Consider the following 13,732-nt stretch of genomic DNA (forward strand, 5'->3'; position numbering starts at 1 on the left):
AAATTGTTAAAAGCAGGTTATTCGCTTCCACTATTTCTGGCGTTACGAATTAGACAATGATAGTAGTTTCATTAAAAATTATCGACAATAATTTTGCGAAATACGATGCAGAGTTTTTCTAATATTATTCTACGTTTGCTTGTTTTGCAGATGACACAAAGTCTGGTTACAGCTACGTAAATCAAAACGGTGGACCGAAGAGTTCCTCGATCGAGCAACGAGACGAGAGCAAATCGAGTAAGTAACAAACTGGTTCGTCTTCTCTTCGAAACGGTATAGAACATTTTGGAATGTTGAATTGAGTGTCGCACGAACGCAAAGAAACACACACACGCTTCTTCTCTCTTCCGCCATTTCTCGCGCGCATCTATCGTTTTCGCTTGGTTAATATGTAACGATCGATTTCGAGGTAAATCAAATACATTTTTCGTTCGACAAGAGAAAGAGACTAACGCTTCTCACCATCGACGTTGTTGTTCGCTGAACCTAGTGTAAATAGAAAATATTAATACGGCGACTGTAACAGCAGGCGTTGAAACAAAAAAACATTATCCTCAGGAGGCTTTCGAAAACTGAGAATAACAAATCTGTTTGGAAGCGGAACCAAAGTAGATTTTCTTGTTGCTTTTACAACCGATAAAATTACTATACAGAGTGAGAGATAAAATTACTATTCGGAGTGAAGAGGTACAAGCGAACGTACAGCGAGAGACACGCGAAGTGTTCGTGAGATTCATATTTTTGCTTCGATTAAACAATTGCTAAAGGTACGTCCGAAGACAGACGTTTAAAACGTCTGACGTCTACGAATAAAAATAAATAAAATAATTTATAAATAGTGATCAAAGAAAAAAGTACCTATTTAAATAAATGAATTCGGTGTATTCGGCTCAATAAGATGATCAAAAGGAGAAAGAAATTTTTCTTTCTTGCATTTCTTATTTTGCACAAAGATCCGCAGTCGTAGTAATGATCAGTTTCCATCGAATTATTTTTCACTTGCATTCGCCGAATAAATCGATTACAATAAAGTAGCCATACGCATTTGAAACGAGTTGAAGTTTTACTGGAATCTGACGACGCGACTCACCATTTGTGCGTTTTTTAAATAACGATTTTCGGGACAATCTCCACGAACGCTCGTAGACATCGTTCGCTGTGTACCTCGATCGCCGATCGAACTCGAGGCGGGTGAAGGATCGCCGATTACTCAAAGAAAGATGCCCGCTCGTGGGATTTCGTAGGATTCCACGAATCCTCGGAGTACGCGACAGACACGGAAGAGATTAACATGCCGCAGGGCACGCGAAACCGAAGGAATCGCAGGGGTCGCAACAAAAGGCGGCTCCAGCGGCCCGAGAAAGCTCAAAGCGGGCCGGATAACGCGGAGGCTCGCGAGGACGTAGCGACGATCGAGCCACCGGAGAAAACGATCGAAATCGAGACCGACAATGTCGAAACGACGACGACGACGAACACGCAGGAAACGATATCGAGACGATTGAAGGAGGAAAGACGAAGGATCGAGAAGCTGACCTTGAACTCGGACGCGAGAGTCTTCGAGGTGAAGATGATCAGCACCTCGCCTCTAGCGGCAACGATCGATCACATTCCCGGCGTTGGTATTTTGGAACTCGGCAGCAAGGACACCGTGACGATCTCGGAGCCGGTCGAGTCCTTCCCCTCGGTGAAGAAAAGGCAAGACGGAAGGTTGCAGATTCGCGACGTCAGCGACAGCGACGTGGAGACTGACAGCGTCAGACCGGTGATCGTGGAGGCGGAAACGGATTCGGAGGATTCGAGACGCGTCTGGGACAGCGTGATGCCGAAGGACGTGGAGAGGAAGCTGAGGAGCTTCATCGAGAACCTGAAGCTGCCCTCTTACTCGGATGAGGAGGGCTGCAGACAGGAACGGGCGAGCACGACGTACAAGAAAGTTCGGAAACGCGGGAATTACGAGCACTGCCAGACGAATCGGTTCCTAGACATCATACAGGAGGAGGTGGAGAAGCTGTCGGAGGACGAGGAACAGCACATCAGGGACTTCATTAACGAAGAGATTGGCAAATACCGGCGCGAGGAGCGCCGGTCTAGCGGGAAGCACTGGAGCTTGGAGGAAGAAGAGGAGGACGACGAAGAATCGCGGAGCGCTGGCGAGGACGCGTTGACGGGCGGAAATGTTCGATCGGGAAACACCGGAAACGATTTCAGTAAATCTTCTGGATCGAAGGAGGTCGATCCGAAGCCTATAACCGAGTGGAAAGGGCACAATGTAACGATAAATATTATCGACACGGACGGCGAAGAGTCGGCCGAGAAAATCGCCGAGGAATCGAAGGCGGACGCGCTGAACTGTAGAACGATCGGCGACGAAGTCTCGGGAAATGTGGGTTCGAACAACTCCGAAGAGAAGTTGAACGAGCAATTAGAACTGAAAGAGGAGGGAGAATCGGGAACCGAAGTCGAGAGGAAGGAACACGTTGTGGAAGCGAACGCGATCGGCGTGGAAAATGGAGGATCGGTTGGAAAGGTGGTGGAAGAGTGGAATGACGGGACGGATGGAGACTCGAAGTCTACCGACGAAGGTAACGGTGCGTTGAGTAGCATCGAAGAGGAGTCGAACGAGCAATTAGAATTGGAAGAGAGAGAATCGAGTTGTGATGTCGAGCGGAAGGAACGCGTGGAAGCAGATGCAACGGGAAACGTGGAATACGTCGACAAAATGGCGGGGGCTACGCTCGAGAAGGAAGAAAAGAATTTGCAAAGTGGTGTCGACGAAAGTTCTAACGGAACGTTAGGAAGTGAAGAAGTGAAGACGAATGTTGACGAGGGAAGTGCTGAGGAACGATTGAGATTCGAGAACAAGGACGACGCGAAGACGGAAGAAGAGCTCACGGCCGATGCAAACGTGACTGAAAACACAAACTCGCCCGGCAAAACGGAGGAGACGGTGAAATTAGAAAAAAAGGAGGAAATAAAATCTGAGCCGATAAAAGAGGAGCGTATTGAAGATACAAGCGTAATTGAAAACGCAAAATCGCCTGGTCAAATGGAGAAGGTCCGGCTGTTAAGCTCGCCGTTAGACGAGAAAATGGTGGAATCGCAGTCGGTTGACACAACGGAAGAGAAATCGCAGACGGGAGCATTAGAATCGAAGGAAATCAATGACGCGTGCACGGAAGTTGATTTATTGCAAGACTCGGGGACAAAAGAAGAATTTACATTGGAACCCGCGTTGGAATCCAATTCCGACGAAGGGTTGGAATTAAATGATCCGGAAGAGCAGTTACCCGGCGAGACTGTGACCGCGTCGGGTGATCAATTAGTATCCCAAACAGAATTAAGTTCGGAAAATGATGAGAATATATGTAATCCTGAATTACGAGAGACATTAAAGACGACGGAAGAGTCTAAAGGTGACATTACAGACGACACGTTGGAGACTCCGTCGCAAGGGTGCGCAAAGGAATCTTCCTCGATAGCTGAGAACGAGGAAGGTTGCGAGTCGCGATTGAAGAATTCGACGAACGAACGACGTCCTCCAACGCCGCCGAAGAGGTCATCCAGTCTGTCAGAGGACTTTCCAGACAAATTTCGGAACCCGCCAACGCCTCCAGTTCGGCGGACAGCCTCGGCGGATCCTCCGCCAACCCGTCCTCCGTTGCCGAAGGAGAATCTGGCGATCGACGATACCGCTAGCATCGTCGGAGGTCTGTTGACCGATATATCGAGCAGTGACGCGACCGTCGAGAATATGCGCGACCTTCTCAGCAAGGTGGACGCGTTCACGTTGCCCGAGCAACTCCGCGAGATCATTGATGATCTGAGGGCTCGCGGGATCAGGAATTTCCAAAGTGACAGCATCGCTATATTGCGCAACGATCTCGAGAGACTTGGCAATGGAACGGGTCCTGAAATAACGCGTGACCGGTTGCCCGAAAACTCTCGCGAAAAATGGCCGTCGCCCGAGTCGTCGACTACGCCTCGCGTCGTGCGAACAACGATGGCCGAAAAATCGCGAGAGAATCCCGCGAAGCCGTCGACAGTCGCGGTGAACGGAACCGCCGAGGCCAACCGCGGTCCGAAAGGCAGCGACGAAGAGTTCGAAGAGGTCTACAAAACGAACGAGGAACAGTCGGAGACGGAGAAGTTCGAGGCTCGGGACTCGTCCAGCAGCGCGACTTCTCTCAGCACTGTGAAGTACAATCCCAACGATGCCTGGCAGGCGGACATTTGCTCGATAATAGCCGAAGAAGCGAGGAAAAGCAGTCTAAAGGACTTGGACTCGTCCACGTTGAAGAGCAAGCTATCCTCGTTGAGAGCTGAGAACTCGAATGCCTTGAATGGAACGGACGTGTCCCCGGAACCGATACCCTACTCGCCCGTGGAGGATTTATACTACTTACCACTGGACTCGGACAACAGTTCGGCGAACAAACGCTCGGCGAACCGACCCACGCCGGAGTCCTTGATCAACCTCTGTATAAAAAAGCTGCTGTCGATGCCCTACGGCTTGCAAATAATCAACGAGATAACAGTGCCGAAATTTAACATCTTTAAAAGCCTGCGCTCTATCCCCAGTGTGCGCTCACCCGAGATGGCTAGACTAACACCTGACCCATGGAAAACTACTGTTTCAGAGCCAAAGAAACCGATGACGGATAAAGTCGTTTCAGAGAGCTGGGTGGGCCTGTCCACGTTGAGGGACCCCCGGCTCCTCGTCTGTTTGTCGCCGTCCCAGCAAAGAACGGCGATCAAAACTAGCCCCGATAACTTGCTGAACCTGCACGCGAAGTTCCTGAACAGACACAGGTACCACGAGGACGAGCCGCCGCGCGTCCCGGTTCCGAAGTACAGGATCGAGGTGAAGAAGCCCGAGACGGAAGACAGACCGACCAGGCTGCTAGAGATTCTCAAGGAGAACTCGAACCAGCCGAGAGCGAAGGTCGAAGATCACTCTGCGACGGACACTCGAGATCAACGTCTGAAGGTCACCCAGCTTCGCGACTGGCTGAACCTAGCGAGACGCGATGTCTCCAGCGACGCGTGCCTCTCCGACGATTCGTTAATGGAACCGCCGGCCGAGGGAGCCCAGACCGATAAGCGCGATGGCGCGAACGCCGCGAGAGTCAATAATCTGAACTTGAATTCGCCGGAAAGAAGCTCGTCGCCTTTCCGACGAAGCCCGATCACCCTGAACAGCGCCATCATCGACAAAACCATGCCGGACACCGGTGCGAAGAAAACACCACGGAAGACTATAGAGCCCCGCCACGGTATCAATCCGGCTCTGATAGACGACAAGGTGGAACCGCCGGCGCCCACGAAGCGCGTGGTGAACGTCGACAGGTCCTGCATCGACACGACCAGCATCTTCGATCAGAGTCCCGCCAGGAACCACCTGGAGCCAAGAAAGTACAAAGTCGAGGACGATCTGAAGCACGAGACCGCTGCGGAGATTCTGGAGAACCTGAAGAAGCTCCAGGCAGAGGATCGCAAGAAGCCGTACGCGTCCAGGGACTATTTGGTGCAGCAGCTGAATTATATAGAGCTGTTGGAGAACCAGCTGAAGAACGTTATATTGGCCGAGGAGGAGGAGAAGGAGGCGTTCGAGGACTTCGAGACGCTGAAGAAGGCGCAACAGAGCAACGCCGGTGCTCCGAAAGATGACAGCGATAGGACTCGAAGTGAAAGCTGCACCGGGAAGTCCGCGAACTTGGAGAAAGACGGCTCGGAGGTGATCGACAAGCGTGAACAGAGGGATCTGACGAAGACGGTTCGTCGCGGAGATGGTTTCCGCGAGGAGGAGTCCAGCGAGCAGATCGAGAGCGTGGTGGTCACCAAGAAAGAAAACAGGGGCGCCGACGTGAAGGACGAAACTCGGAGGAACAAGAAAGTCCAGAACTCGGAGTCGTTCCGTCAGAGAATGTACGAGGAGTACGTGCACAAGGTTTTGGAGAGAGAGGAGAGAAAGCTCCACAAGGTGGTGAAGATCAGCACGCACGAGGACATTCACAGGCCCAATGGCAAACTGGGGAAAAACGGCACCAACGTCGAGAACGAATTCATCGAGAAGGCGAGGAACAGGCTGAACAAGTTCGGCATCCACCTGGACGAGGGCGAACCGGAAGTCGAGAGAGATTCGGCGGCGAAAGAGGAGGTTAGGAAGAAGTGTCTAATCGACGGCAAGGAGCTCGAGGACGCGAGAAAATTACCGAAGCATCTGCTAGAGTTCCTCAAGATGTCCGATGACGGTGAGTCTCGTCGAACCGAGGATTGCTGTGGTGTTGTTGATCGGTGTTGAACGCTGCCAATTTGAACCCTTCGTTTGAGTGCTCGAGTGGCGAGAGGCTGACTGAAAAAAAAAAAACTTTAAACGATCGCTACTTGGATAGAATTGAGTACGTAACAGCCACTAACAAGGCGCATTAATCGATGTATCGTGTGTTGCGTTGTAGCAAAACATATTTTCGTGAATTTTACTTTCGTCGCCTTCGGTTATGCCTGCAAAAATTATGGATTCATAATTTACATCGAAAGTTGACTGTGAACTGTCGAATGTCACTCATAAATTATTCGTAATTTCGATATCTTTGAAAGAAACATTTCCTGCACATTTAAACCGGAGTATCGTTCGTTTACAATGGTACTAAAATTTGCACTTGGTCGATTAGATGCAACACGAGGAAAGTAAAATTTATGGTAATAGAGGTGTGTGCTAGTTTTTATCTTGGAACATAGATGTCTCGTGTTTGTCGTTACTAACTTTACTGAATGAGGAAGATGAGCTACGGCGTGATTTATTGCCAGTACAGTGTAAACATTAAGAGATAAGTATTGTTAACTTGTACGCGGATCATAGGTTATCGATGTACGAGTAGGACGACAAAAATGGTCGACTGGTGCCAGAAAATTCTAATCGTTGCCGAGTCATCGACTTTAATTCACAGCTTTCATTTATAATATTTATAATGGTTTTAGTATTTCCTTAATACTTGAATAAGTGTTACATAAGTGAGAGTAATTATAACTTTTTTCTACGAAGCGGCAAATTTTATCGATATATTTTTCATCTTAGTGTTACAAAATGGTCGACTGCACGTTAAATTACAGTACGCAATTCGCAGCGTTTTTGGGCAAATGCTTATTTTCATACTAAAGTCAAAACTGTGATTTTATTTAGAAAAGTGAATATATTCATATCATAATTTTAATAAATGCGATTTGACAATTTTTACACAAATGGTGTACGTTTGTGTGTTAGAAAATATACGTTTTTTAGTGTTTACACCGACTGATTAAAAAATAGCGTTACAGTAAGTAGGTCTAATATTTGGACATCACAAAATGTTTACTTTAATGCATTATCGTTCGTAGCGAAAACAAAATGTTCAGATGTAATATTAACATCTCTACTGTGTCTAGTTAACAAATGGTTTACATTTCGTGTACATAATTTGTAATATTTTTTTAAATAACATGTTCGTGATTTTCGCGTTACTTTAATACTCGGACACTTTTAAACATGAAGAACTCTGTTATAATGTCTTGTCATTAAAAGGTGTACATATTTTTGACATTTTCTGCGCAAGAACGTGACACTAACAAAATTGATAGTTACAGTTGGAGTCATGATCGAAGAAATGTTTAGAAATATCTACCTCCTTGGTCCCAGAGGAAATTTGTCCGACCCCCACGACGGGTATCCATTTACACGATTTATTTGTCTTCGATGCCGAATCACGTGAACGAATAACAAGAAGTCGGTTGCAACCTGAGTTCATGATTCATTCGAGAATGAGGAGTTAAATATAGGTGGGATCGGGAAATAGGCCAGTGTTCGTAGAACCGTAGAACATTTGCTCGCGCGTCCAGCCTCACGCCGGAACCACCGTCTCCATTTTGGCTATTTCCGACCGGTTGCGACATAATCAACATCCGCCATTTTAACTGGAGTTCCTCGCCTTCGGACCTTAACCCTTTTTCCAGCTGGCACCTTCCGTACAGACCCGTAGTTTTAATTAACGACATCCGCGCTAGTTTTTTCGCCGCGATTTCGTTACGATCGAATTCTTGGTTTCAGGGACATATTACTAGGTTGTTGCATATGAAATAAGCAAGATTCGAATGTAAATGTTTTTATTGAACAATTATCTACCGACTATAATAAATAATATACAATTTTCGAAAGCCTATGGTCCTTGGCCAAGGAATTTTTAATAAATCTTTCAACAGCAATAGAGATCGCAAACCAACAAATCCCCAGTAACGTAATTTAATGATTTCGTTTCAAATTATTATGCGAAAGAAAATTTTCAAGCTTCTTTTTTGGAACAGCACAATTATTGAAACGTCTATTAATAGCCGATAAAATGTGGTAATTAATCAACACGATATTCGATGATGATAAAAAATAGCCACAAAATGGAGATGACAATTTTATAAATGAAGAACATGGACGACCAAGAAATTCAACTTTTTTGTCGTTATACAGTCAAGAAACTTCTAATTCAGTGATAGAATATGTTGCTGACAATGGCGCTTGCTTAACCAATAAGTTCATTCACTGTTAAAAGTCGGAAAGCTCGTGTGCAGCAACCTACGATACACAGTCGCAGTAACAATACGAATGGTTTTCGTACGTCATGGTAACAACTAACAAATTTACTAATGCAAAACGATCACCGTGGAATATTTCTGACACGTTCCATTTACTTAGAGCTTCCAAGTGAAAGCGAACGATCGCGTGAAGACTGCAAGCAGATTTAATACTAGTCCCATTTTAACCCTTCGGTGCACAAAAATATAAATGTGTTTCCGTTCACACTTTTTCTACAGACTCGGAACTTTTCTTACACAATGCTATTGTTTTTATCTTAAAACTAGTACAGTATAACCTCCGAGGTCCGAAATTTTTAAAGCGGTACATCTAAGACGCTATTTATTGTACAAATTAATGAAAATTGAATCTAGCATCATAACTGAGCAACTGTTCCAGTATTTTCCTTGTTTAGTTTGGATAATCGATGTTCTACAGTACAACCAAAACAAAAATTTGTTGAGTAATTACAAGATAATTTGAGGAAAATTAAAACAAATTGAGAATTAATGGATCTCACAGGCCCAGTCCGTGCACTGAAGAGTTAAGGGATATTGATTTAAGGCAATAAATGCAATAACGGAATAAATGGTAAATATATGCTAGAAGAAAAGTTTTCTTTGGCTTGTACAAGGCAGTGAAAGTAGAAATTAGCTGTAATACCTGCACGCAGATTTTCTTTTCGAGTTTTCACAATTTTCGCGGGTTGCTGCTTTCCGCTGCGCCGCGTTAGAACTCGAAAAATTACTCGCAGCTTTAGACCAAGCTTTTCGAGTGTACAAAACAGAGGGAGAGAGGAAGAGAGGGAGAGAGAAAGAGAGAGGAAGCGTAAATATTCCACGAGATTTTTCTAACGCTTTTGGTGCACTGCTAGATTGCACTTTTGGGATTACACAGACTCATCCATGCATGCGTATATAATGTGTTGATTATAATTAGTTGCTATTCTTTTTTTTTACATATTGGGCATGGTTTTTTAGTTGAGGGAAGTGGTTATGACAATGAAAGCGATCTATTGCACGAGATCGACAGTGCTTTGAGAATCGGCCGAGGATTTCTTTTCGGTAAAGGTGCGTTTATTTGGTGCATGATTTTGTATATATTTAATTATGGTAATAAGAGGTGAATAAACGTATGTAACGTATGAAGAAATGGAGACTTCTAGGTGCAAGTAAATAAATGAAATGAAAACAATTGTTGGTAAACGTATTAAGAAAGAAATAATTCAAGAAAATATTTAGGTACTATTGGTTTTATATTTTTAATTACTTAATTATCCTAATACTTGAAACTTTGGAATGTGATACACTGGAAGAAGGAAAACAATTTTCATTTCGCTTCTGTTTCTTGCAATTGATGCACGAAACTTTAATTTCACATAAAGTTTCCGCAGTCTAACGATGAATATATTATTTTCAGTTTATTAAAATTATTAAGAGAAGGAAGACATTTGTGTTCCACTTCTGTCTCTTACAATTGTGTTAACAAATTTTTATGTTGCATAAAAATCCACGGTTTAGTGATTACGCATGGAGAATACTAAAACTGTCGCGTGAAATCGTTAAATATCCCGAAATAAATGAAGTTGGCAAAAAACAAATGTGTGACAATTATCGAATAGGTGAAACACAATCGTTTCTTTCAGTGCGAATTTTTAAACGCGATGAGACTATTCTGAATCGCCGGCTTCTGCGTAGTTATACGACAACGCGCAGTGCACGGCGATGGCGGCGGCAGCGTCGCGACGCCTCTCAGTAGTTCTCCGTCATCCTTGGAGCTTGTCCATTCGCGCGAAACACGATCGCGTATACGAACTCGTGGCGATCTGGAAAACGATCCAGAAGATATAGTTATGATAGAGAAAAGTGAGTGTCGATGGATCCAGGGAAGTGACACAAGTGACGGAAACATAACAAATGAGAAGTGCAATTTTCCGCGCAGTGGCCAGTTTATGCTAATTATAAACGAATCGCATACGAGCTAAAGGAAATAACCTTTTAACAGAGTTTCTTCAATATCGTTAATCGCAGATTCCACGGTGGAATTTATTTTTTAACCGATGGTAACATGTAATACTTCTAACCATTGTTGGTAACGGTATCATTTAATTGATTAATTTGATAACTCTCAATAGTGGACAACCGCTGTGTTGTTTTCAGAGTCTGAGAAAAATTATGGTGCAACGAGTCTTTTATATTCATAGTTAAACAAAACGGTACCATCGCAAGTTGTGTAATAAACGTCCGGTTAATATTATCTGCCATTCTTATTTTACAGCTTCAAATAATTTCAAAATAACTTATAAATTCGAGCTAAAATTGTGAACTACGATAAAATGCTTTTCTAAAATAATTTTTTATAGGGAACTTAACAAAGTGAAAAATTCTTATTTTACATTTCGAGTTATCATAATTTAAGTCGCGTTTGGATTTGTTATATATAGGTACACTTTGTGTTTGAATCTCAAAATGGCGGGATAAAAATGTCGCACTGTTCATCATTCAATTTTAAATGAACACACTACTGAAAACTTTATTTAAAATTCTTTTTATAATTTTCGTACATACCAGATTCGTATCACTTTATAATTATATTAACAGTTGAAGTAACGATACAGAAATACCAGGAAGTAAGTAATAGCAATTAAGCGAATGTGTTTCGAGCTCAAGAATAAAATTAGTGATTTTAAATGTAAATGATGAATAACGGGTTTTGTTAATGGCTGTAATCAAAATTGGTCACTGAGCGTCGCTTATAGGATTATATGGTTCAACAGGTTGTTCCTGTGTGAGAGTTAGCAGAGGCTAGAGGAAGAGTTGTCTGATACTATTTTTCTTTTGTCACCGGGATTATCGGCTTTAATGAAGGCATACTTCGTGTGAAATAACGCGAAAGCCAGAAGATCCAAGGAAAACATAAAACGGCTGGGTAGCCATATCTCGATTACATAAAGGTGTCGCGTTACCGCGCTATAGATTGTACGAAATTGCAATATAGATCCGCGTCGACGAGCGAAAATATTCGTATGGATAAGAGAAACACTCGCATAAAATCGACGAGAATTTTAACTTTCAGTTTACAGTAGACTTTTCTTCGGAAAATCGGACGCAAAAGAAGCGCATTTATTCGCTCTTAAAAATGTTTCAATTTTAATATTACTTTTGACTTAGCTTCATTTTTGAAATGAAACGATTCGCTCCGTAATTCGCAAACTTTGAGAGACACGCAAAAGACAGGACTTCCGTGGATATGGCAGACAGTCAACCTCCAACTAAGCCCTAACCTTGGCGACTTCTCCGCTTCCTTATACTTCTCTCCCTTTTCTTTTTCGTTCCAAGCTCATCAAGCTTGCTTCCCTATTAATGGTCGGTAGCGGTCTCAGAAAGACGCAATTTAACGCGGCTCCTATCATGATTTAAGATTGAGGCAGCGTCTCGGTTTTCTACGGTATAAAATCTTGGGTTATGGACCCCTAAGACTTTCTACAAATCCGAGCTTCTATGTAACACGACGGGGGCTTTTAAAGCAATAGCAAGCGCTCGAAGCACAAAAAGAATCACGATGGTTGGAAACCTACGTCTATCGAAGACCGTGTGAAAAATATGTTAGGATTTTTCTGTGAAATTGAGCACAACACACAGTGGCTCCGAAACGTGTTCGAACACTAAATTCCCCATTCTCGAGAAATTGTTAATAACTGTAATCCATAAAGAATATTGAATACACTATATTTATGATTATTTTTTTATTATTATTTTGCCAACTTAAGATATTTTGATTACAAGAATGAAGCTCGTATACTAATCAGGAAAATTTCTTGTGATGTTGGATTAACAATTTTGTTATCAAGCAGAGCTGGTGGAGTTGTTAAACTCATTTTTGTGTTTTCAGAGAACGTTATGTTCGCTCCTACTTTTAAAGCTTCGTCCGCGACACCAGGTACAGTTGCAAGAGCACTGTGTGACATTAACGGAATGTTTTGTACCTTTTTGGCCGTTAGAGACAAAACTATGTTAATACATCATTAATAATAGATTTTGAACTAACAGTAACATAATAGAGCGGCGAGAAAACAAATCGTCCATTAATATTCATGTCTGGAGTGCTGAACTTCTGAACTAGGTGTTACATTTGTTTTTACAACGTGGCGGGAGAAATTGTATTTTCCTTCAGAATGTATATTTTACTGTGCCGTTTGTCACTTACGTTTTAACTGGAGCAGCTAAACGGAACATCTTGTGTACTAACATTGGCTACGCGTACATTCTTATAATAGTCAGAGGAAACAATACGAATTGCATATTAATATGGTGCATTTATTCTCGGAAGAATGTATAGGTGACCTGGGTCAATGAAACGGCCTGCCAGTGACAGTTGTCTCTTCATTGTTTTCACTGATTAAACTGCACCTTTATGTGTTAACATTAACAATTTCCTGCTCACCTGCTTTTTTATTCGTGGAAGTATGTGTCTCAAAAATATTTGTACAAATAACTCAAAAAGATTATTACTGCCAAAAGCGACTCGATCAAATACTAATACGAGATAAATGACGAATGATGATAAATAATGACGCATGCGTTCGAATATTACCGCGATCCAACGTGATAAATTATACTTATACTAAATGTCATGTGAACACTGCACACGTCAATATTTTTCAATTTCATTTATTTCGAGACTTTTTATTATTTCAAGCAACTTTATTAACAGTTATACATTTTCCCTTCGCGTTTGTGCGTTAAATAGCTTTCGTGAGCGACAGTAATAGCTTTGGTACTTCAGTACAGACAAACGTGAAAATGAAACATTATTCAACCACTATTTATACATGGCGTGAGAACAGGAAACGAGCTGCAGTTCGAGATTTTAAAATTAGATTTTCGTGGGCGTCGATATTAAGCTACCTCTAATTGTAATTGTCGATGGTTACCAGAATACGATGCCCAGTTAGCTTTCTGGAGCAAGACGTTCAACACGATGCTAATTTTCGACCCGATGCACGTTAGAATGCTCGTGGAATTGGGTAACGCTAACGTGGCGTGAAAATGGTTCTATCGCTGTTTTGTCTTACCGCACTACAATATGATTTTTTCTTCTTCTACAGAAACTGGGGTTAAAGCTCCCAAGATC

General features: G+C 43.1%; 1 protein-coding gene across 10 annotated transcripts in view; it reads left to right on the top strand.

Moving 5' to 3' along the window:
* Positions 1–13,732, top strand: part of Cap (Cbl-associated protein) — an 88,868-nt gene that overhangs the window by 33,410 nt on the left and 41,726 nt on the right. For 7 of the 10 annotated variants that reach the window (XM_076791410.1, XM_076791401.1, XM_076791403.1 and 4 more), the window contains 3 exons: positions 151–237; positions 1,221–6,254; positions 12,491–12,538. In XM_076791410.1, coding sequence (XP_076647525.1) covers positions 151–237; positions 1,221–6,254; positions 12,491–12,538 — 5,169 coding nt within the window. Of the gene's footprint in view, positions 1–150; positions 238–1,220; positions 6,255–9,538; positions 9,670–12,490; positions 12,539–13,732 lie in introns of all 10 variants that reach the window. The other 3 variants (XM_076791411.1, XM_076791404.1, XM_076791406.1) reach the window with 3 other exon arrangements.

The sequence above is a fragment of the Halictus rubicundus genome, chromosome 8 (genome assembly GCF_050948215.1).
Source record: "Halictus rubicundus isolate RS-2024b chromosome 8, iyHalRubi1_principal, whole genome shotgun sequence".
Taxonomy (NCBI): domain Eukaryota; kingdom Metazoa; phylum Arthropoda; class Insecta; order Hymenoptera; family Halictidae; genus Halictus; species Halictus rubicundus.